This window comes from Eublepharis macularius, chromosome 1 (genome assembly GCF_028583425.1).
Source record: "Eublepharis macularius isolate TG4126 chromosome 1, MPM_Emac_v1.0, whole genome shotgun sequence".
Lineage (NCBI taxonomy): Eukaryota > Metazoa > Chordata > Lepidosauria > Squamata > Eublepharidae > Eublepharis > Eublepharis macularius.
In genome coordinates this window covers 238,933,906-238,955,195 of record NC_072790.1, presented here as the reverse complement: position 1 = coordinate 238,955,195, position 21,290 = coordinate 238,933,906, and the positions used below count along the sequence as shown (strand labels likewise).

At 48.2% G+C, this 21,290-nt stretch overlaps 1 protein-coding gene across 3 annotated transcripts; it reads left to right on the top strand.

Moving 5' to 3' along the window:
* Positions 1–1,994: 1,994 nt before the first annotated feature.
* On the top strand, positions 1,995–20,658 carry LOC129339905 (mothers against decapentaplegic homolog 6-like). Of its 3 annotated transcripts, none has more exons than XM_054994483.1 (4): positions 1,995–2,060; positions 6,109–6,488; positions 8,538–8,630; positions 17,459–20,658. In XM_054994483.1, the coding sequence occupies exons 2-4, from the start codon at positions 6,113–6,115 to the stop codon at positions 17,992–17,994; spliced, it is 1,005 nt and encodes a 334-aa protein (XP_054850458.1). In that variant the 5' UTR covers positions 1,995–2,060; positions 6,109–6,112; the 3' UTR covers positions 17,995–20,658. The 3 variants fall into 3 exon arrangements, with proteins under 3 accessions (XP_054850458.1, XP_054850463.1, XP_054850453.1); XM_054994488.1 differs by lacking the exon at positions 1,995–2,060 and adding an exon at positions 2,327–2,416; XM_054994478.1 differs by lacking the exon at positions 1,995–2,060 and adding an exon at positions 3,415–3,470.
* The last annotated feature ends 632 nt before the right edge of the window (positions 20,659–21,290 follow it).

Below are 21,290 nucleotides of genomic sequence, written 5' to 3'. Positions count from 1 at the left end.
TATGGTAGTCACTGGCAAACCATGCCAATGGGAGAACTTTGCAGGGGCTACTTGGTGTAGGTCTCCAGGGGTGGCCTTGTACATTGCCCCTGGGAGCCCCCCACCCAAGATACCCTGGTAATCCTGTAGGCCTGATACAGGAAATGGGGTACAGCTGGGTACCTGGGCATCACTACATCTAGAAAGCTGCTTGTTCTAAGGGGATGGATGGAGCAGCTCTGGCGCCAGCTAAATCTCTCTTATCTTTCTGGGAAGTTGGAATAGGAAGTGCAAATGACGGTGGGCTTCGCGCCATCAAAGCGGCCTCTCTCTGTTCTTAAAGGGGCAGCCCTTCTGGCTCCGGAACGATTGGCATCTCCCCTTCCACAGCTCCCTGGCAGAGTTCCCGCACTTTAAACAACCTCCAGATGGAAATCCAGCCACACACAGATTTTCCCCTTCCCTGCATTCCCCATCCTGGGGCAGAGTGTGAAATCTTTATCTGCTGAATTTCTGCCTGTTAAACACACAGGAATTCTACCCTGTTTTGCCCCTATTTGCTCATTCGGGGAACGAGGGGTGCTGGCAGGAACGGGAGGCAGGAAGGAAGATCTTAGCACGGCTGGGCTCCCAAGATCTCTTCATTAAAGTGAACAGCAGCATATTTAATTGTTTATTTTATGTACTTCATTTATATCGCACCTTTCCCCCAAATAAGAGATCCAAAGCGCCTTACATCATTCTCCTCTCTTCCATTTTATCCTCACAACAACTCTGTGAGGTAGGTTAGGCTGAGAGTGTATGACTGACCCAAGGTTTCCATGGCTGAGTGAGGATTCGAACCTGGGTCTCCCAGATCCTGGCCTGGTACTCTAACCACTATACCATATGATTCTCAAGCCCCATGCCACTTGAGGACTGCAGGCAAACTGCAAGAGATCCACCAGTTAAATAACAAACAGGCTCCTGTGAGAATTCAAAAGGCCGACCTGCAAAAGAGGCTGCCTGTTGCCTCTCTGTGTGAGGTACCACTCTGGGCTTGTACCCTTCCCATCAGAAGGCATACTACCAAGGTGGAGTTTTTGCAGGAAGACAGCAAGGTCACTCTCCTGAGCCGTGTAGATCCTTATTTTTCTGTCCAAACAAATCTTTTTCAAGGATAGGAATGCTCTCCCCATGTAAAAACTACAGGAAATGAAAAATGTGTCTCTCAGCTGTCTGGAACACATTTGCATCACTGGATCTGTGTGTGTGGCGGTGGGTGGGTGGGAACCACCTGATTCTTTTGTCTATGACTTGGTGGTCGGGTGCCTACTTTGTGTACAGAATGTCTCAGGTTCAAGCCCGGGGAGCTCCGATCTAAACACTCTGATAGTCAGCACAGGTGGGACTGACAACTTTACATAGTTGTCTTTTCATACTCTACATTTGTTAATCCTGACTATTTCCCACTCTAGCTTTATTCTCACCAGCACAAAATACAGTCCTTGTTTTAGCTGCACTCAGGAAGGAGAGCTTACCCCTGACTTACCTCCCTGGTGAATATTCACCAGTAGGAGCAACTGCTCCGTCATATCATCTCGGATGTTTGCCTTTCAGCAGCTACCCACCCCAAATTAATAACCTTGGGCGTGTAAATTCCCCTCTCCCCCGCACAACTATCAGAGGCAGTTTTACAAAGAGGTAAACTGATGCAGAAGGTTTGGCATGCCAGTAAGGGAACCAGGCATACAGTTCCCCAGAAATCCCTCTTGCACAGGCTGCACGGGAATGAAAGGTGGTTCCCGTGCGTGTCCCATGGGGGTGAGCTGGATCCTCCATCTCAGGCACTCAACTGCCCCTGCTGCCCAGCTGCCTGTTCGCAGTTGTCCCCTCCTGCAGAACTTCAGACCAAGGTTTTTCCAGCCCCCCCTTTTCCTCCTGTAGCCACTGACTCCCACACAGAGAGGCTGGACCGGGGAAGGGAGGGGAGGGAACTGCCAGTGAGAAAAAGCCCTGTCAGGAAGTCTGTGAGCTGAGCCGTCCTGGTCTCCTGGCGGGTCTGCACCCAGTGGTGTGTTCGCCCACCCGTTCCTTCCACAGTGAGTGATTCCTCATCTCTAGCTTTGCATGCGGCCCCTTACCCGCTACCTATCTGTGGCTCTGTTGTGAGGAGTGTGTGTGACGGATGCACGTGGAAGTGCCTTTGCGTCCCAACATGCCAGGGTTTGCGATTCACTTGCGCGTACGTGTGGGACTGACCGTTGTGTGCCTGCTGGTTTGTCCAGCTCTGCATGATGTTCCATTGTGGCTCACCCAATAGAAGGGTGTGGATACCTGTATGCAGAAGGTATAACCATGTTTGTCGGGGCCTTTAGCACAAGAGAGCTCTTTCGCATGTGCCCGTGGGCTCACCTGTTTGTGCTTCACTGTATGAGAACCATATGCTGGTGTAATGGTGAGTCCAGTTTTTCTTATATGTGGGTGCCGGCTTTCCTAATCCAGTTTTGCCCATAGGTATGGGGGGAAAGAAGAATGAGCAAATGGCCCTCACTTGCCGCACTCATAACATCTAAGATCAGGCAAAGAGGGTTACTTCCATCATGGTTTCTCTGATTAGCCATCACTCTTAGGACTTTCCATGGTCATAGATCCAGAGGAGTTAGCTGTGTTAGTCTGTAGTAGCATCTGACGAAGAGAACTGTGATTTTCAAAAGCTTCTGCTACAATAAAGTTGGTTGGTCTTAAAGGTGCTACTGGACTCTTTTCTATTTTACTGTCAGGGCTGATAGCTAAATAGAACCCTCATGTTTAAAGACAGTATACCTTTTGAATACCAATAGCAGGGGAGAGATACTGCCTTCATGACTTAGCGGGAAAAAGGACGCTAGGCTAGGTGGACTGTCAGTGCAATCCTAGAGTTACTCCAGTCTAAGCCCATTGATTTCAATGGGCTTAGACTGGAGTAACTCTTCTTAGGGCTGCATGTTTTGTGTCTGATGTAGAAAGCCTCTCTCATTTTCTATATTTTTAAAAATTGACACTTTCAGATTGCTTCAGCGGTTCCTCCTGCTAGCGAGACTAAGACGTATATATTTTTTAAAATGCAGGGTTGTTCCAAGGCCCTGGCGAACTCTAGATCTGCCTTCTGCTGGCACCAACCAAGTGTCATCCTGTTTCACTACAAAGGCAAACAAATCTATATGCCTACCCAGAATTGTGCGGCTGAATTTGTTCGTTGCGCAACTGAACTTGTGAAAGCCCAACTTGTGCCTCTGGAATACAGCAGTTGGCACAAAGTGTGTGCTTGCATGTCATCGAGCTTGTGATGGAGTTGGGGCAGATATTACGCATACTTGTTTTTGGATCTGGTTTTGTGCGCAGAGCATGGTCGGGTGTGTTTGCAAATATTCACTACACTTCTATTTATTTGGCGTGTTTAGATCCTTCCCCTCTTTTATCAGAATGGCAGGAAGGGGAGGACTGTTATCCCACATTTATCCTCCCAAGAGGTAGGTTAGGCTTTATTCCAATCCTTTTAAGATTTATATCGCACCCCAAAACAACTCTGCATATCCCCCAGAGCAGCTAATGGCATAATATACACAACAAGACTAAAGGAACAGATTGGATCCTATGGAACTGTTTTGGTAATTTCAGCACCTTCCCCAGTGCACAGAACCAATCTTAAAGACAACAATATCAATTTAAAATGTCTGCCGATGGCAAATCAGCTGCAAAGTGCCATAAAAATCCACAGGGCGGGTCCGAATGAAAGACAATTTATCAAGTTCATGGTGTTTTACTGTTTTGAGGAGGAAGAGATCTAGAGGGATTAGCCGTGTTAGTCGCAAAATAGTAAAGAGTCCAGTAGCACCTTTAAGACTAGCCAACTTTATTGTAGCACAAGCTTTTGAGAACCACAGCTCTCTTCTTCAGATGCTTCTGACAAAGAGAACTGTGGTTCTCGAAAGCTTACCCTACAATAAAGTCGGAGGAGGAAGGTTTCAGCTAATCTTGGGGAAGAAAAATTCTCCTTTTTCCATAAAAGACTCAGGATTACCCAACGAAATGGATTGTCAGTTGTTACACAATAGAAAAGTGATATGATTTCACCCACCCAATGTATGATTATGGATTTATGCCACAGGATATGAGGACAGTCACCTCTAAGGGTTGCTGTAACGATATATGTACGAAGATAAATCATTCCTCTTCTAACCGTCTTTGAAAGAGAGTTAGACAAATCCAAAGAGGAGGTTATTGATGGCTGTTAACTTTGATAGCTAAATGGAGCCCTCATGTTGATAAGTGATAGTTATTTATCAATCAATTAATTGATTGATTGATTAATTGCAGTAGGTTATTAATTTATTATTATTATTAAGGTAGATTACATAGTGTGAAATTAGTACAGTTAATAATAAGGATATTTCCATAAACAATGCCATAGGGTAAATAAATACAGGTTTACAAAGAGAGCAAGAATCCAATACAGAGGTGAAGAAATGCTGAGACAGAACATAAGCAATTCTAGGACTGACATTAGACCACATGAAGCACAGGTAGCTCTTAGGAGCGTATCTGACTATAACTTCGTTGCCTGGCAACTCTTGTCTTGCTGGGGAGAGCTAACCAGGCCCAAAGCCTTCCTAGAGTATGATTAGGACTAGGCCAGGCCTTAGGGTTGCCAGCTCCTGGTTGGGAAATTCCTGGAGATTTGGGGGTGGAGCCTGGAGAGGGCGGGGCTTGTGGAGGGGAGGGACCTCAGATAGGTATAATGCCACAGAGTCCACCTTCTAAGGCAGCCATTTTCTCCAGGGGAACTGATATCTGTTGCCTGGAGATCAGCTGTAATTCCGGGAGATCTCCAGCCGCCACCTGGAGGCTGGCAACCTTACCAGGCCAGTTATGCCTGAGGTGAAATATGTTAATGTTATTGCAAAACACCTGGCTGGTCACTCTTGGAAACAGGACGCTGAACTAGGACTTCTGGCTTGAGCCGACAAGGCAGTTCTTGTTAGTCGTGATAGCTATGGAACCTCCGTATTCAGAGGCAGCATACCCTTGTTGCTTTCATGCTCTACTTGGGAGTTTCCTAGAAGTGTCTGGCTGTGGGAATCAGAATTCTGAACTAGGTGGGTAACAGAGATGGGTAGGATTACCAGCCTCCAGGTGGCAGCTGGAGATCTCCTGGAATCACAACTCATCTTCAGCTGACAGACATCAGTTCCCCTGGAGAAAATGGCTGCTTTGGAGGGTGAACTCTACGGCATTATACCCTGCTGAGGTCCTGCTCATCCTCAAACCCCACCCTCTCCAGGCTCCACCCTCAAAATCTCCAGGAATCTTGCAACCTGGAGCTGGCAACCCTAGAGACAGATCTCTTATGAGGGCTTCAAAGTACCTGTGGTGGCGGTGGATGCTTATATAGGAAGAGGCATTCCCTAAGATAAACTGGACCAAAACCATATAGGACTAGGACTTTTAGGACATTTAGAATTGGACTGCCAGGCAAATCTCCCTGGATGTGCGTAGGGATACCTACCATCCCCTGAGATGCAGGTAAGGTGCCTGGGAGGTAAGGGAGTGACTGGCATATCAGAGGGTAGAGCCTGTTGGGATGGCGTGGAGCCTATAGATACCTAATGGGGGCAGAGGACAATAAGGGGCCTCTATTTACCTGGAGGGAATGCTTCTTCCATTCTAGAAGAGACACTCCTCTTCTATCATACATTGGTGGGGATACTTCTTTTAATAGCATCCCAGAAAAGGCATTCCCCTTCTTTCACACACGAGGGAATGTCTCTTCTAATTCCAGAAGAAGGTTTTTAAACTTCTTAATACAAGAGAGATTGCTTCTTCCAGTGCCATTTTTAGAAAAGGCATTCCCCTTTGTCTCACACATTACAGGAAATGCCTGCTTTAGGATGGCACTTGCCATCTGCATTGTTTAACACTGACTGTATTAAAAAAAAAAGAACAGTGAAAAGTTTTGTAAAAACATCAGCCGCTCAATGAACTGGGGGCAAACTCAACAGTGCTGCCAAACTCGCCCTTTCAAAGATCATGCCATGATATGTAGTACTTGGAATGCCCTCTATAAACACGGGCAAACAATTTGCATTCTTATTTCTTTGCTTGTTTCAGCCTCATGTTCCGGTCGCGGCGAGCTAGCTTAGTACAGCGGCTCTGGAGGCTTCGCTGCGCAACACCCGGCCCAGACGACAGCCACGGGGCCCTGAAACCGGCTGCTCATGCCCTCTTCAAGAAGCTAAAGGACACCGAATTGGAGCTGCTGCTGCGGGCAGTAGAGAGCAGAGGAGCAGGCGAGTCTGGGTGTGTCTGGGTGGAGCTGCGAGGGTCCAAACCAGGCCTACCCGCCTCACTGCTCCTGTGCCGCCTCTACCGCTGGCCAGACTTGCGCCACTCGCACGAACTCAAGCGCTTGAGCTGCTGCAGGAGCCCCGGGGGTGAAGGCACCGTCCACTGCTGCAACCCGCACCATCTCAGCCGGCTCACCACCCCCGGTGAGTGAAGCTGGGAGATGACTGGTCACTGGCAAAGTTTGGCTTTGGCCAGACCTTAGTGCGTGGCGATTCGTTTCACCGGATATTTTCAACATTAGGGGTTTAACCCTCCGTGAATGTCTTTTTGGTGGATAGCTATGTTAGTCCACAGGAGAACAGCAAGATTTGAGTCCCGTAGCACCTTAAGGACCAACAAGATTTCCAGGGTATAAGCTTTCAAGAGTCAAGCTCCCTTTATCAGAGGCCATGCGGGGCATGGACAAGGTCCCAGATCTAACCCCTGGCATGTCCAAGTCAAAGGATCCACTGGTGCCTGCAATAGCTGGCTCCATGGATCAGTGATCCCAAGCAGGGTTCTTAGTTTGGGAGGGCTCAGCTGGGAACTTCTGCTTCACAAGCAAAAGGTCCTGCGTTCAATCCCAAAGGATCTCAGATAGTGGATGTTGGGAAAGAACCTTCTCTGCCGGAGATCTTGGACAAGCATAGCCAGTCAGTAGACAGTACTAAGCTTGGTGATCCCAAGGGTCTGACCCGCTATAGTAGCTTCTTATGTTAATGTTGTATGGGATATAGACAGTGCTGATGTGTGTGTCTGAATCCCCAGTATCTCCAGTGAAAGGAATTCTGGAAAGAGATCTATTGCCAGTAGAATTAGACAATACTGCTCTGGATAGTCTCGGGATGAGGCCATTTTGTAGTTCTCGTATTTAATCTCCCGGTTGTTCCTGTTTATCAGGGACAGACCCTATAATCTCCTGGCCAGCCCATTTTGAACCTTTTAGGGATTCTTCAGTTACATCTGGTCAGTGTGAGTTGCTCGCTTTATCATCCTTAGAGGCTCAACACCCTTCCGGGGCTTTCACGATGTTAAATGTTTGAGTGGGAGGTTGAAAGCATCTGGTCTCTAGCTCATGTACGCACAAGAATGCTAAAGCTCAGCAGGGCTCTTGGGGCACCTTGAAAACCAACAACAGTTTTACTGGTCTTTAAATGTTATCGTATGCTGGGATTCAAATGTCAGTCTTCAAGGTGCCGCAAGATTCTTGTTTATTTTTGCTGCAGTGGATTCACAGGAATCCTTACCATGAACACTACCAAACTCGCTACGGGTTAGATTTCCATCCCTAGGTCCTCGCCAGTCCGCGTGATCCATGTGAACATGTAGGGGCTGATTCAGACTGGGGCTACAGCGCACAAGGAGCAGGGCCTTCTGCCTTCTCCTCATGCCATTTTCCCAACCAGAAACTGTCCTTGTTCTGGGTGCGTGTTACGTGCCACCAAGTCGCTTCTGGCGACCACATGAATGAATGACCTCTAAAACATCCTATCATTAATGGCCTTGCTCAGATCTTGCAAACTGGAGGCCATGACTTCCTTTATGGAGTCAAGCCATCCCATTTTGGGTCTTCCTCTTTTCCTATTGCCTTCCTTCCACTTTTCCTAGAACTGGGGGAAATTGCTGTTCGCTCCATTGGGGGATCTAAATGTACTGTTGCAGTACACAAAGGTTTCCCCAGTGGGGCAGACATTGCTTCCTGGAAAATGAGTGAGAGCTTGCACGTCTGACGGTCTTTGTGGCAGCCCGGAAAATCTAAAGATCCTCTCTTGGGGATTTAGATCACAGCCTGCCATTTCACTTACTATACATGGCGGGTGGGGGGGAGGGGGATTTTGTTGAGGCCAGCTCTGACATTCCATTATTGGTGTGATAAGGTTGCCAGCCTCCAGGTGGAGCCTGGAGATCTCCTGGAGTTGCCATTGATCCCCAGACTACAGAGATTGGTTACTTTGAAAAAACAGTCTGCTTTGGAGGGCGGACTCTATGGTGTTATACCCCGCTGAGCTCCCTCCCCTCCCCAAACCACATCCATCTCCAACATCTCCGGGAATTTCCCAACTTGGAGTTGGCAACCCTATGTGGTAGCTCCTTAGAAGTGGTACGGCTGAGCCTCTGTGTTTGCAAACCCAGGTGCTGTAAACTTGCATCACACTTCTTCCACAACGCTCACTGGCTGAGAACTCACAGCTCTTGCTTGTTTTCCTTTACAGAGACTCCTCCACCTCCGTACTGCAAGGCCTCCCCCTTTGCCATCCCCTCGAAGTGCCCCAATAACTTGGACAACAAGCGTAAAGTCTGGCAAGGTGAGATGGATGCAGGTGATTAGAGGGTGCTTCGCAGGGCGGAGGGGCTATTCCTAAGATCCCTCCATAACCTGTTTTCAAGACAGAGGAAAGCGGATACATGAAGTTTTCTTATACTGAATCCAGCCATTGGTCCATCAAGGTCAGTATCGTCAACTAAGGACCAAGCTACACGTGAGTCTGTTCACTTGCCGTTCAAGTGTCATTTGTCACTTGTGGCTTGGCTCTTAGATTGGCTGGAGCTTTCCAGGGTCTCAGACTGAGGTCTTCCGTATCACCTATGACATAAGCCATAACTAGAGATTCCAAGGATTGAACTTTGGACCTACTGCTTACTAAGCAGATGCTTTACTACTGAGCCACGGTCCTTTCCATGACTCACTCTGAATCTATCTATCAAGCAAATTTTTATCCTAGCTTTCCTCCAAGAAGTTCAGGGTGGTGCATCCTTTATCCCCATAACAACCATGTCAGGCAGAGAGAAAGAGTCTCTCCATACTTTACTAAGTACCTAGAGATGCTCAAGTGCAGGATTGTATGTGTAGTCCTCAATTCACATGCAAGCTGTTCTTGCTTACTGCACATGAATGCCGTTTTCACTGGAGCTCCCTTTGTGTGACTGCATCTGCAAGCTATTCCGGAGGGCAAAGCGCCAATTCAGCTCTGTTTTTGCTATGAGAACAAGTCCCGTAGGCACCTTTGAATTGCTAATTTGCATTTCTTTAAGGTGTGAGGAAGTGTCAAGATCTGCGTTTCAATGAATAGATGTGGGGGAAATGGATACTTTTAGCAGTTGAGGTGTAACTGATATCAAGCGTGTGAATGTATTCACGTGGAGCAAATTGAAGTGTGGCTGCAAGCGAGTGCATGGAAAGTTGGGGGTGGGGGACACGTGAAATGAGGTTCACTTGAGCGTCCCTTGATACTTAGTAATGCGTATAGAGAATCTGGGTGACTGGCCTAAAATGACCAAGTAAGCTTCATGGCAAAACAGAGATTCAAACCCAGCTCTTCCAGATCATAGCTGAACGACACCACCATTCTGGCTCTGTTTGGGGACTTCTGACTTCAGGTTCATCAAGACTCTCCAGTCTGGCTGGTCTCAGGCAGTGGGAAGTTCTCCCACCCAAGCTGATTTAAATAAATGTGCTCCTGCTGAACTTCCACTCGTTGGAGGGAAGAACTTCCCACCGGATTGTGCTCCATGGCATTCTATCCAGCTCTTCCAGTGTGTTGGGGCAGTCATGTCCCAGTTGGCTCTTTGCATGAAGATAATTAAAACGCTGTTCATCCATGTGGTCATTCTCTCCCCCAGGGTCTCCGGAGGTGAAACCGCTGTGTGTATGTGGGAGTGGGGAAAAGATCAGAGCCCTGGTGCTGGGGAAGAGAGGGGTAAAGTCTCCCCCCCCTTCCCTTGCCATTTCCCCAACTGAAAATCCCCTCTTCCAGGCAAGTTTAAGCATCAGCAGGAAAAAATTACAGGCATCATATGGGTACCTCTTGAGGCTTAAAGTTGCTCGTTAGGTCATTTCTAACCAGGAAAATGGTGCATGGAGGAAAGTCAGGCATCCCCCACCCCCACCCCCAATACACACAACTTCCCTAGCTGAAATCCAGACCTGCCCTCTTGTGGCTGCTTTTAGATCCTGTTTACATGTCTGGAGCTCCAGTCCTTGAACTCCACTGGCACATGTCATTTAGCCCTGAAATGCCGCCCTGCAACAGAGGGGAGAAGCTGTGGCTCAGTAGTAAAGCACTTGTTTTGCCTGCACAAGGTCCCAGATTCAATCCCTGGCAACTCCAGTTAAAAAGATCAGGTAATCCTTAAACATAAAAGGCAAACCGTGTTGCCGACGACGCATCTCTTATCCCCAACGACAACTCATCTCTTATCCCCGACGACGACTCACCTCTTATCCCCGCGCAGGCGCAGTACACAGGGATGAGAAGCCAGCTGGGGGAACATGGTTTGCCTCTCCGCCTCCTCCTCGGGGCTTCCGGAGGCTGGAAAGCCCCAGCAGTCTGCCCTGCCCCTCCAAAGCCTTGATTGGAGCACAGGGGGCACTGGAGGGCATGTACAGCTCCCTGAGCTGCCGCCAAGCCTAGAAAGGGGGGTGGGGGTAGGGGGTGCATGGAGGTGGGCATGCCTCGGTCGCCTGCCTTGCCTCCCCCAAAGCTGTGATCGTGGGGAACAGGGGCAGGGGATGTGTGGAGGCAGGCATGCAGCCCTGTCCTCCTCCCCCCACCCCAGATTGGGGTGCTGGGGATGGGGCAATGGCCAGCCCAGCCCCCCCAGCCCTTTCTAGAACTCACTGTATTTTTTGCCGCAACAGGCTTTGTTGCTAGTAGGTGATACAAAAGACCTCTGCCCTGGAGAGTCACAGCAAGTCTGAGTAGACTATACTCACTCTACTGTACTGACTGATGGACCAATAATCTGATTTGGTCTACATGTGTTTGGGGGAGGGACCATGGCTCGGTGGAAGAGCCTCTGCTTGGCATGTAGAAGATACCCGACTCCATCTCTGGTATCTTCAGATATAAGGTTCAGGTGGTGGGTGGTGTGAAAGAGCTCCACCTGAGACCCTGGAAAGCTGCTGCCAGTGTGAGTAGACAATACAGAACTTGATGTACTGAAGGTCAGATTCTGTACAAGGCAGCTTTATGTGCTCATTTTGTCTTTGGTGTACATGCCTCTAAATGCATGGCCCTGGACACGAAGGTACATGCCTCTCAAAGCATGCAATTAACATGCAAGGGAGTGGAGAGAGCCCTCAAGGCACAGCTGACTTATGGCGGCCCCTAGTGGCTTTACATGGCAAGAGACGAACAGAGGTGGTTTGCCATTGCCTGCCTCTGCAACCCTGGTCTTTGTTGGAGGCCTCCCTTCCAATTACTAGTCAAGGCCGACCCTGCTTAGCTTATGATATCTGACGAGATCAGGCTACCTGGGCTATCCGGGTCAGGTACATCTTTAGAAATGTATGTACAGAAATACTAAGGTGCATGCCTAGAAATGCTCTGACCTGGACAGCCCAGGCTTTCAGCATGAATGAATACATACACACACTGTACCCAGCCAACCTTCTGCAATATCAAATTTCGCAGAAGGCGGGGCTCCCACAGCAAACCTTGGTATTATTAAACAGGGTGTTTTCATTTGAGACAAATTGGGGTGTGCGCTGCGGTTCAAGCCTTGTCCCCCTTTAACAGGAGCCCAGATTTGCTGCCTGGGAGGGCCCCTTGGTAGAGTCTCTGTGGGTAACCTTATCTGTTTCCCTCGTAGCTGAGCTGGCAGTCTCTGGCTAAACTGCTGGAGTCTGACAAACTTCAGAACAAAACATAGCGAGTGTCCACTGCAGAATCAGCACCGGGTTGCCCTGTGACTCAACACCCCCCCCTCCCAAAAGGAGGAAAAACAGTTGGGAGGAGCGCAGCTGAAGGCCTTCCTGAGAATAAGGGGGAGAGAACAAACGGCTGCCCCGGTTATTTCTGGTTCTCGCCCGCCTGGAGGAAGTGCAGCCCACAGAGTCGCAGACAATGTGCCTTGACGTACAAAGCGGCGCTGGATGCTGGCGCCCGGCCACACTGCCACATCTGAGCAGGGTCGGCGCCTGGGTCTGCTTTCCCTCCGGCGCAGCCGACGACATGGCCCCGGCGAGCCTTCCCAGGCCTACGTGCCGCCTCACAGCACTGCGGCACGGCATGGACTCTTGTGGGAATTCCCGATTCCTTTGTCCCAGGACGTTTCGTATTAGAGCAACACCCCTCCCAGCCAGCTCCGCTCACACTTCTATTGGCGTCTGCGCCACGGGGTCTGGCTTCATTCAGAGTTCCCTTGGGAAGATCCAATTCAGAAGAGGTCAAAAAAACCAAATCCTTTCACGCAGAACTGAAGTTCCACACTTTTCCCAACATGGAAAATTGCCCACAGGGTTGGCACAGGAATGTGCCCAGAACAGCAGGACCCCGAGCCCTCTCGGCCTTCATTCTGTGAGCTCAGGGCCACATGCGATGAGTGAGTATTTGCTTGAATGAAGGATTTCCCAATCAGCCTGACTAGTGGGTGGAGAGAACCCTGAGCATCCTTTAAACTTGTGAATCCTCTGGCTACGTGGGCAAAAAGTGCCTATGATGGCAGATCGTTCCCTGCCTTCTCCTTGCTACATGCGTGACCACCAGGCATGTGGGGTTAGCGAGGAGAGGGGATTAGGCTGAACTGCACCACAGGAAAGCTGGGTGGAAGAAGCCCAGCGGAGGAAGGGCCCCATTGGGGCAGAAATGTGCATGGGATCTGCGTGCGCATGCATGCGCGTGCGCGCACACACACACAGAGCTTTATGGCAACAGGGATCCCACAGTTTTCAGCAATGCCTTTTCAGAGGTCACAGAGAAGAGGGAGATGAAGCTAGATCAGGTACCAGCAGGGCTTTTTTTCAGCAGGAACGCGGTGGAACGGAGTTCCGGCACCTCCTGAAAATGGTCACATGGCCGGTGTCCCCGCCCCCTGATCTCCAGACAGAGAGTTTAGATTGCCCTCCGCGCAGCCACCAGCCATGTGACCATTTTCGCTGAGGGTGATTTAAACTTTAAAAAACTCCCCCCTTGTTCCAGCTGACCCAAAGTGACGTCATTGTGCGGTCCTGAGTTCCACTACCTCTTTTCCCAGAAAAAAAGCCCTGGGTACCAGTAGAGCCTTCCGCAGGCACAGCCATAATAATAATAAAATTAGATTTATATACCGCCCTTCAGGACAACTTAATGCCACACTCACAGCGGTTTACAAAGTATGTCATTATTATCCTCATGACAATCACCCTGAGAGGTGGGTGGGGCTGAGAGAGCTCTGAGAGACCAGTGACTGACCCAAGGTCACCCAGCTGGCTTCAAGCGGAGGAGTCGGGAATCAAACCCGGTTCTCCAGATTACAGTCCCGTCACTCTTAACCACTACACCAAACTGGTTCTCTTAGTAAAATAACAGTTCCCCATCATGGGCACACTGAGAGTTTGTGTCCCAATATAACATGAAAATTATTGCTTTCACAGAACAGTGGGTCGTATTTTGGCTTCTCCTGGAATCACAACTGAGCTCTCGACAACAGTGATTAGTTCTCATGGGAAAAGGTTGCGTTCAAGGGTGGACTCTATCTATGGCTTTATACCCTGCTGAGGCCCTCCTCTCCCCAAACCCCACCCTCTCCAGGCTCCACCCCCCAAAATCTCCAGCAATTTCCCAACCTGGAGCTGGCAACGTGATGCTATACAGTCCGCCCTCCGAAGCAGCCATTTTCTCCAGGGGAACTGATCCCTGTAGCCTGGAGACCAGTTGTAATTCTGGGAGATCTCCAGGGCCCACTTGGAGGCTGGCGACCCGACTCAGAGGACCGCACAATCACAATGCGCCCCTTTCACATAGAACTATAGGACAATGGAGTCTGTGAGAGTTAGGCACAATTGCCTGTCACTTTTCAGTGATTCCAACTGCAGCCCCGCTTCTCTATGTAAGAGCAAAGCTGCTTCTCCCTTGCAACTCTTCTCTGCCACAATCCACGTGCCTGGGCACTGCCCCAATCACTTCACTGCAGCGAGAGACGTGGGCTGCAATCTGGGGAAAGACCCTCTAGAAGGACACACTGAAAACTGGACTCTGACCCAAGGTCACCAAGTGAGTATTCATCGCACTGTATATCACAGTTTCACTTTTTAAAAAATATATATTGTTTGTTGTTGTTGTTGTTATCCTGCAGTCAGGTTTCTTGCCTTTTATTTCTACAAGCTATCTTGTTCCAAAGTCTATCGTAAGTAAATAATCCATGCTATTAATAGCAACAATAACAAACAAAATTATTAGTTTTAGATGGGTAGCCATGTTGGTCTTCAGTAGAACTGCAGGGTTTGATTCCTATGGCACCTTAAGAGACCAATAAGATTTTCAGAGTGTAAGAAGAAGGGTCTGGTTTGCCGTGTTAGTCTATAGTTGCAAAATAGTAAAGAGTCTGGGAGCACCTTTAAGACTAATCCACTTTATTGTAGCATAAGCTTTCGAGAACCACAGCTTTCTTCATCATCTGAAGAAGAGAGCTGTGGCTCTCAAAAGCTTCTGCTACAATAAAGTGGGTTAATCTTATTTTTATTTTTATTTTTTTGAAAATTTTTTTATTGGGTTAGGATCAATTATTTTCACATTACAATCAATTCTCCCATTTCCCAATTTCTAACCCCCTCCCTTTCCCCCCTTTTTGTTGACTTCCAACAGTTTTCCAACCCTTTGTCCCTTTTCCCTTACTCCTTTTATATTCCTCTATCTAACAAATATATATTCTCCCTTTATTCTAAGCAATAATTCTTTAACTATTTTTGATACTCTGCACCCTAACTTTGAGTCCCTTTTTCCATGTTGGATAAACAATTTATCCCCTTTTTCATAATTTCAAATATTTCTATAGATCATAAACCATATAAACCATACATTCATATAAGTCAACCAATTTAACTTATGTTCTATGTGTTACTCATTCTACATATCTTCTTCTTTCTGCTTTAGTTATATTTAATTACATTACTGTTTTTGTTCCCCTTCAGTTATAAATCTATATAACTATCATCATATAATATCAATCAATTTGACTCATATATATCTTCAGATAAACTTATTCAGTTTGGTACATTATACAAATTTTACCAAAAATAATATTAATTAGTCAGACCTTAAGATTAACCCTTATAGTTAGTTATTTTCTATCAATATTCTATATATTATTCTACATATAATCTAATGACATAACTGCTTAGAAATTTTCATTTACCTCTTCGCCCCCCCGGTAAAGTCACCCCCCTCTGCGTTTTATTGTATTTCAATAGTTCTCAAACTGCCACAGTTCTCCTCCCACCTCCCATTTCTTCACCAAATATTGTTTCAGCTTCTCCCAGTCTGTGTTGAACTGTCCTGGGTCAAGGTTTCTCAATTTTCTTGTCATTTTGTCCATTTCCGCCAATTTGTAAATCCAGTCTTCAATAGTTGGCACAAAGTGGGTTAATCTTAAAGGTGCTACTGGACTCTTTACTATTTAAGAAATAAGGGAACTATGACTCTCGAAAGCTTCCACCTCGAAAATCTTGTTGGTCTCTTAAGGTGCCACTCAACTTCAAAAATTATTAACGTTTGTTATTACTAATATTATGCCCGGACCAGACTAGCCCAATTTCCTCAGCTATAAGAAGCTAAACAGGATCAGGGTGGATGGGAAGCCACCAAGAAAGTCCAGGGTCACTATGCAAAGGCAAGCAACGGCAAACCACCTCTGTGCATCTCTTGCTTTGAAAGACACGTGGGGTTATCATAAATTGGCTGTACCTTGACAGCACTTTCCAACACCAATATCTATCAATATTTCAAACGAGGGCACGGTTAGTTTCTTCATTATTAATACAGATACTACCATTATTAAGGCTGCAGTCCTACCAGCACTCTCCTGGGAGTAAGCCCCATTGGACAAAGTGGGTCTTACTTCTAAGTAGACCTGTTTATGCTTGCACCAAAATATAAAATAATAAAAATTATAGTATATGTTAGCAACGAGAATAATATTTCCCTGTTAAGGTTCCCAGCCTCCAGGCTGAAACAAAAATGTCTGCTGTGTACAGCTGTTCACGGCAGATGTTTTCGTTTCAACCTTCAGGCGGGGCCCAGAATTCGCCAGATTAGAGAAATCAACTCCCCTAGAGCAGGGCTTTTTTTCTGGGGAAAGAGGCGGTGGAACTCAGTGGGTTGCCCTTGGAGAAAATGGTCACATGGCTGGTGGCCCCGCCCCCTGATCTCCAGACAGAGGGGAGTTGAGATTGCCCTCCGTGCCGCTCAGCAGCACGGAGGGCAATCTCAACTCCCCTCTGTCTGGAGATCAGGGGGCGGGGCCACCAGCCATGTGACCATTTTCAAGAGGTTCCGGAACTCCGTTCCACCGCGTTCCAGCTGAAAAAAAGCCCTGGGGTAGACTCTGTGGACAGTGGACTCTATGGCATCACATCCCACTGACCTCCCTCCCTTACGTTTCCCAAACTCCACCTTCCCCAAGCAACACCCTGAAATCTTCAGGAATTTCCAAACCTGGAGTTGACATGCTGGTCCATTACTCACGATCGTTACAAGTTCCTTACTCACTAGTTAATATGGCCTGAAAGAGCAAGGGCTAAAAAAACAGACCCTAATTCTGTATATGGCCCTGATCTGGATAGCCCCAGGTGAGCCTGCTCTCGACAGATCTCAGAAGCTAAGCAGGGTCGGCCTTGGTTAGTAATTGGATGGGAGACCTCCAACAAAGACAAGGGTTGCAGTCAGGCAATGGCAAACCACCTCTGTTAGCCTCTTGCCTTGAAAACCCCACCAGGGGTTGTCATAAGTCAGCTATGACTTGAGGGCACTCTCCACCCCCAGTTTTGTATATGAGGCTTGAAATTGTGAAGGGGTCATTTTGAAGGGGTAAAAAACACATTGCTCTGGCCAGGATGTTCTAGGCAAGTCTGATTTTGTCAGATCTCGGAAGCTAAGCTGGGTCGGCCCAGGTTAGTTCTTGGATGGGAGACCACCATCGAAGCCCAGGGCTGCTGTGCAGAAGCAAGAAATGGCAAAACACCTCTGCACGTCTCTTGGCTTGAAAACCCTATGAAAGGTCAACATAAATCGGCTGCAGCTTGATGGCTCTTTCTACCACCAAAGGCCTGGTTTGTTTTGTTGGAGCGGGCGGGCGGGGGGGGGGGAGACTTTGGGAACCTGTATGCTGGGGAGAGGGCGCACCTTGATGCACATGCTCCTTGATTCTCGTTCCACAGACACCAGCCTCTCCCAGCACTCCCTTAAAGATGCATACTGGTGCAAGCTGGCCTACTGGGAGTACCGGCTGCGGGTGGGAAGGCTCTATCCTGTGCACGAAGACTTTGTTAACATCTTCTCAGAGCTTCCAGCCGGAAATGGTTTCTGTGTGGCTCAGCTGGCATCCAGAAACCGCAGCCAAGCTGTCCAGCGTGCTCAGCGCAAGATTGGGCTAGGCCTGGTGCTCAGCCGGGAAGCGGGCAACGTCTGGGCCTACAACCGCAGTGACCACCCCGTGTTTATCAGCTCTCCCACCCTGAGTCCGCCTGGCAGCCCTGGTCTGGCGGTTCACAAGATTCTTCCAGGTTACTCCATCAAGGCCTTTGACTACGAGCGTGCGAACAGCCTGGCGGGGTGGCAAGACCTGAGCGACGGGCCATGCGATACCCACACTGTCCGGATCAGCTTCACCAAAGGTTGGGGCCCGAGCTACTCCCGCCGGTTCATCACCTCTTGCCCTTGCTGGCTGGAAGTCCTGTTGAACACACACGGATGAAGAAGTGGGCAGTGAAGCTAGGAAAGGGTGAAAAGGCTGGGTATGGTGCCCCGCTCTCTGAGTTCAGGGGATCTTTGGCCAGCCCAGTATCTTTTGGAGGAAAAAAAGCATTCGGGAGCCTTAACAAGTATCTGTTTCTTTTATAAATATACAGGTTGAGAAGGTAGAGTAGGTGTGAGAAAACATTAGTAGTTAGTTGTAGAGGCAAGGGTGCGTTACACCAGGATCCAGTGTGCTCAGGTGACACCAGACGACTTTTGCACAGAGGCTATGTGTGCAAATCAGGCGCATGCTTTTCAAACTGGTGTAATGGTCATGTATCCCGTTCAAGGATGACTTGGGACTGAAAATGATCCCAAGATTTCTTCCTGTAGAACGTTCATTAACAAACCTGGACTTCCCAGCCACATTGTAGAGTCGCCAGCTCCAGACTGGGAGATTCCTGGAGATTTGAGGGTTGGAGTCTGGAGAGGGCAGAGTTTGGGGAGGGGAGGGACCTCAACGTGGTATAATACCGTAGAATCCACCTTCCAAAACTGCCAGTTTTTCCCAGGGGAACTGATCTCTATAGTCTGGAGATCAGTTGTAATTTCAGGAGAACTCCAGCTACCGCTCGGAGGTTGGCAACCCTAGTTAAGTTAAACTGATTTCAAACTGGTTCGGCGCTTCACTAGGAGGAAAACAGCTAGGGGGTTTAAATTTAGGGCAAAAAAAGGCTAAGGGGCAACATGTCTGAGGTTTATAACGTTACAAACAAAGCAGAGGAAGTCAAGTGATGCGTCATCATATCAAGTCCTCCAATGAAGCTGGCTGGCAAAACCCCCCACAAAGCATGCTTCTACGTATGGCACATAGGTAATTCATGGGATCCAGCACCAGAACGTGCAGGGTGGGCCACGGGCATAAAATGGATTTATTCCAGACTAGAGAAAATCACTTGCAATGTCTATTGACAATTATAATTAAAGGGACCTCCATGTATACAAGCAGTATAGTATCATATATAGTATCGTAGTATCCCGATAGTCAGGAAAAGGTGGTTGCTAGGGTTGCCAATTCTGGCTTGGGAAATTCCTGGAGATTTGAGGGCAGTGCTTGGGAAAGGTGGAGTTTAGAGAGGGGAGGGAGCTCAGCGGGGGACATGATGCCATAAAAGTCCGCCCTCCAAAAAGGAAGATCAGTTGCAATTCCGAGAGAACTCCAGGCCTGACCTGGAGGCTGGCAAGTCTAGTGGATGCCTTTTGAACCAGACCTAGACGGCTCCTCTCTCTGATCCAGGAAGGAACTTTTGATGTGGAAGATTGAGGAAAGAAACAGGGCAGAAGCTTAACTAGATTGGCAGGAAAAGCAGGAGAGAAAAAGTTAGGGGCCGTAGCAAATGTTTTAGGCAAGAAGGTAGCCCCCAGGGCAATGTCGGGTGAATGTAGCCTTTTGAATCTATAGGTTTTAAGTTCACAGCTGGCTGGGAATTCTTTCTTTTCTTCTCTTTTTGCTATTAGTACTAAATATTGATGTGTAGTGTGCTCAGCGCTACACGGAGCAGTGACCTTGTTTTTATCCAGAGGAGCTGCAATCTAACTGGAAGGGGAGCAATAAATGAGACAGTGGGCAAAGGGAAGTGGCCAAACTGGGAAAGGAAGGCCAAATTGGGCATGATGGGAAAGGGGGTCTTCAAGAGGCGAGAGCAGGGTTGCCAGCTGGCCTGGAGAAACATGTCCTGTTCCTTGAACAGAGGCTTAGTGTGTAAAACTGGGTAGCTGAAACTTTGCAGGGCATAGAAATAAGTAACATCTATAAGAGGCGAGCCGTGTTGCAGACGACTCACCTCTTATCCTGTGTTGCAGACGACTCACCTCTTAGTGCAGGTGCGCTAGCATGACCCTAGCAGGGATAAAAGGTGGGTCACTCTCTGGCAGAGCTCCCCACCTCCAGCGTCCTGATCCGGCCCCAATGGGGCCGAAATGGGTGGCTGCTGGGTACAGGAGGAGCACACCAGGGCACCTGCCCCCCCATCTGGGCACTGGGGAGGGGCAATGCCAGGTCCAGACGCCCTGCCCCCCCAACCAGATCGAGGCGCGGCAGAGGTGGCAATGCCTGGCACGCTTGCCCTGCCCTTTCTAGAGCCCGTTGTATTTTTTCCACACAACGAGCTTTGTTATTAGTCCCTTCATAAATATTATGCTGTTAAAGGGGCAGGACATTTTTCCCAGGTCTGTTGAGGAGAGACAACATGAAATGATGGTGGGGGGAGCTGTGCTGGTTGTAGGGATCAGAACGTGACATGGAGGGAAGGAGAGGGAGTAGGTTGACAGGTATGGCGCAATCAGAGGGGTCTTCTAACAGGAGCAATGAAAGATCACCAACTCAGGAGATCATTTTTAGAGTCACAGATTTTTACTAGCTAGAAGAGATGAGGAAGAAGATGGAAATGACGCTGCTGGGCAAGGAATGCAGCCAAGATGGGTCACCCGAGATGCTCTGGGCAGATGTCGGTGATCACTGCAAAAACATTTTTAAAAACCACTTCTGTCCCTAAACATCACATCAGAGAACAATGGCTGTTCCAGAGCTTGGGGGGAAAGTTTGGGGCCAGTAGAAGTTGGGGTGGGGGGACACCTCACTTGTAACTACGTTCAAGATTAAACTGCAGAAAAACAATATATTGATTTTAAAAACGGTTATGTTTCTTTTTTTAAAACCTCTGTGCCTTTGATATGTACTGCAAATATCCAGACTATGACACTGTTTACAGATTTATTCAGGATACAGAACCAGCATGCTCGCTAATCAGAGAGGTGGTCTTCAGGACTAACATAGGTATTTGATTTGTATCTGGACCTTCCTCCAAAGAGCTCAGGCACACACGATGCTATCGCTCCAAAAAACAACCCTGTGAGGGAGGCGCGGCCGAGAGGTAAGAACTGGCCCAAGTTCACATACAGGTCTCCTCAGCCTACTTGCGTATCAAACTACAGAGGAGGCAGAGATCCTAAACAGCGGTGGTGTTTCTTGAAAAGATAAACAACGACAGAAAATACGCTAAAATGATGCAACGGAAATCCACATCTTCTCGAACCCGTGAAGTCTAGCTGATTCACAGCAATCACCTGATCATGTTTCAAAAATGTCGTATGTTATGACTTAGTGCTTTGCCCAATAATTACACCAAGATTGGAGAAGCTTGAAGAGGAAAAGCTTTTATTTCATGAAATAAGGGGACAGAGCTTCAAGCGAGTAAAAACATTCTGAGCCCACCTGAGAAAGGCATGGAGGGTGGGGGGAGATCTTTTATACCT

Coding starts and splice junctions, on each gene's coding strand:
- LOC129339905 (XM_054994478.1), top strand. CDS start 3,424: ATGGCAGGAAGGGGAGGACTGTTATCCCACATTTATCCTCCCAAGAG. Junction 3,471..6,108: donor CACATTTATCCTCCCAAGAG/GTAGGTTAGGCT, acceptor TGCTTGTTTCAG/CCTCATGTTCCGGTCGCGGC. Junction 8,631..17,458: donor CAAGCGTAAAGTCTGGCAAG/GTGAGATGGATG, acceptor CTCGTTCCACAG/ACACCAGCCTCTCCCAGCAC.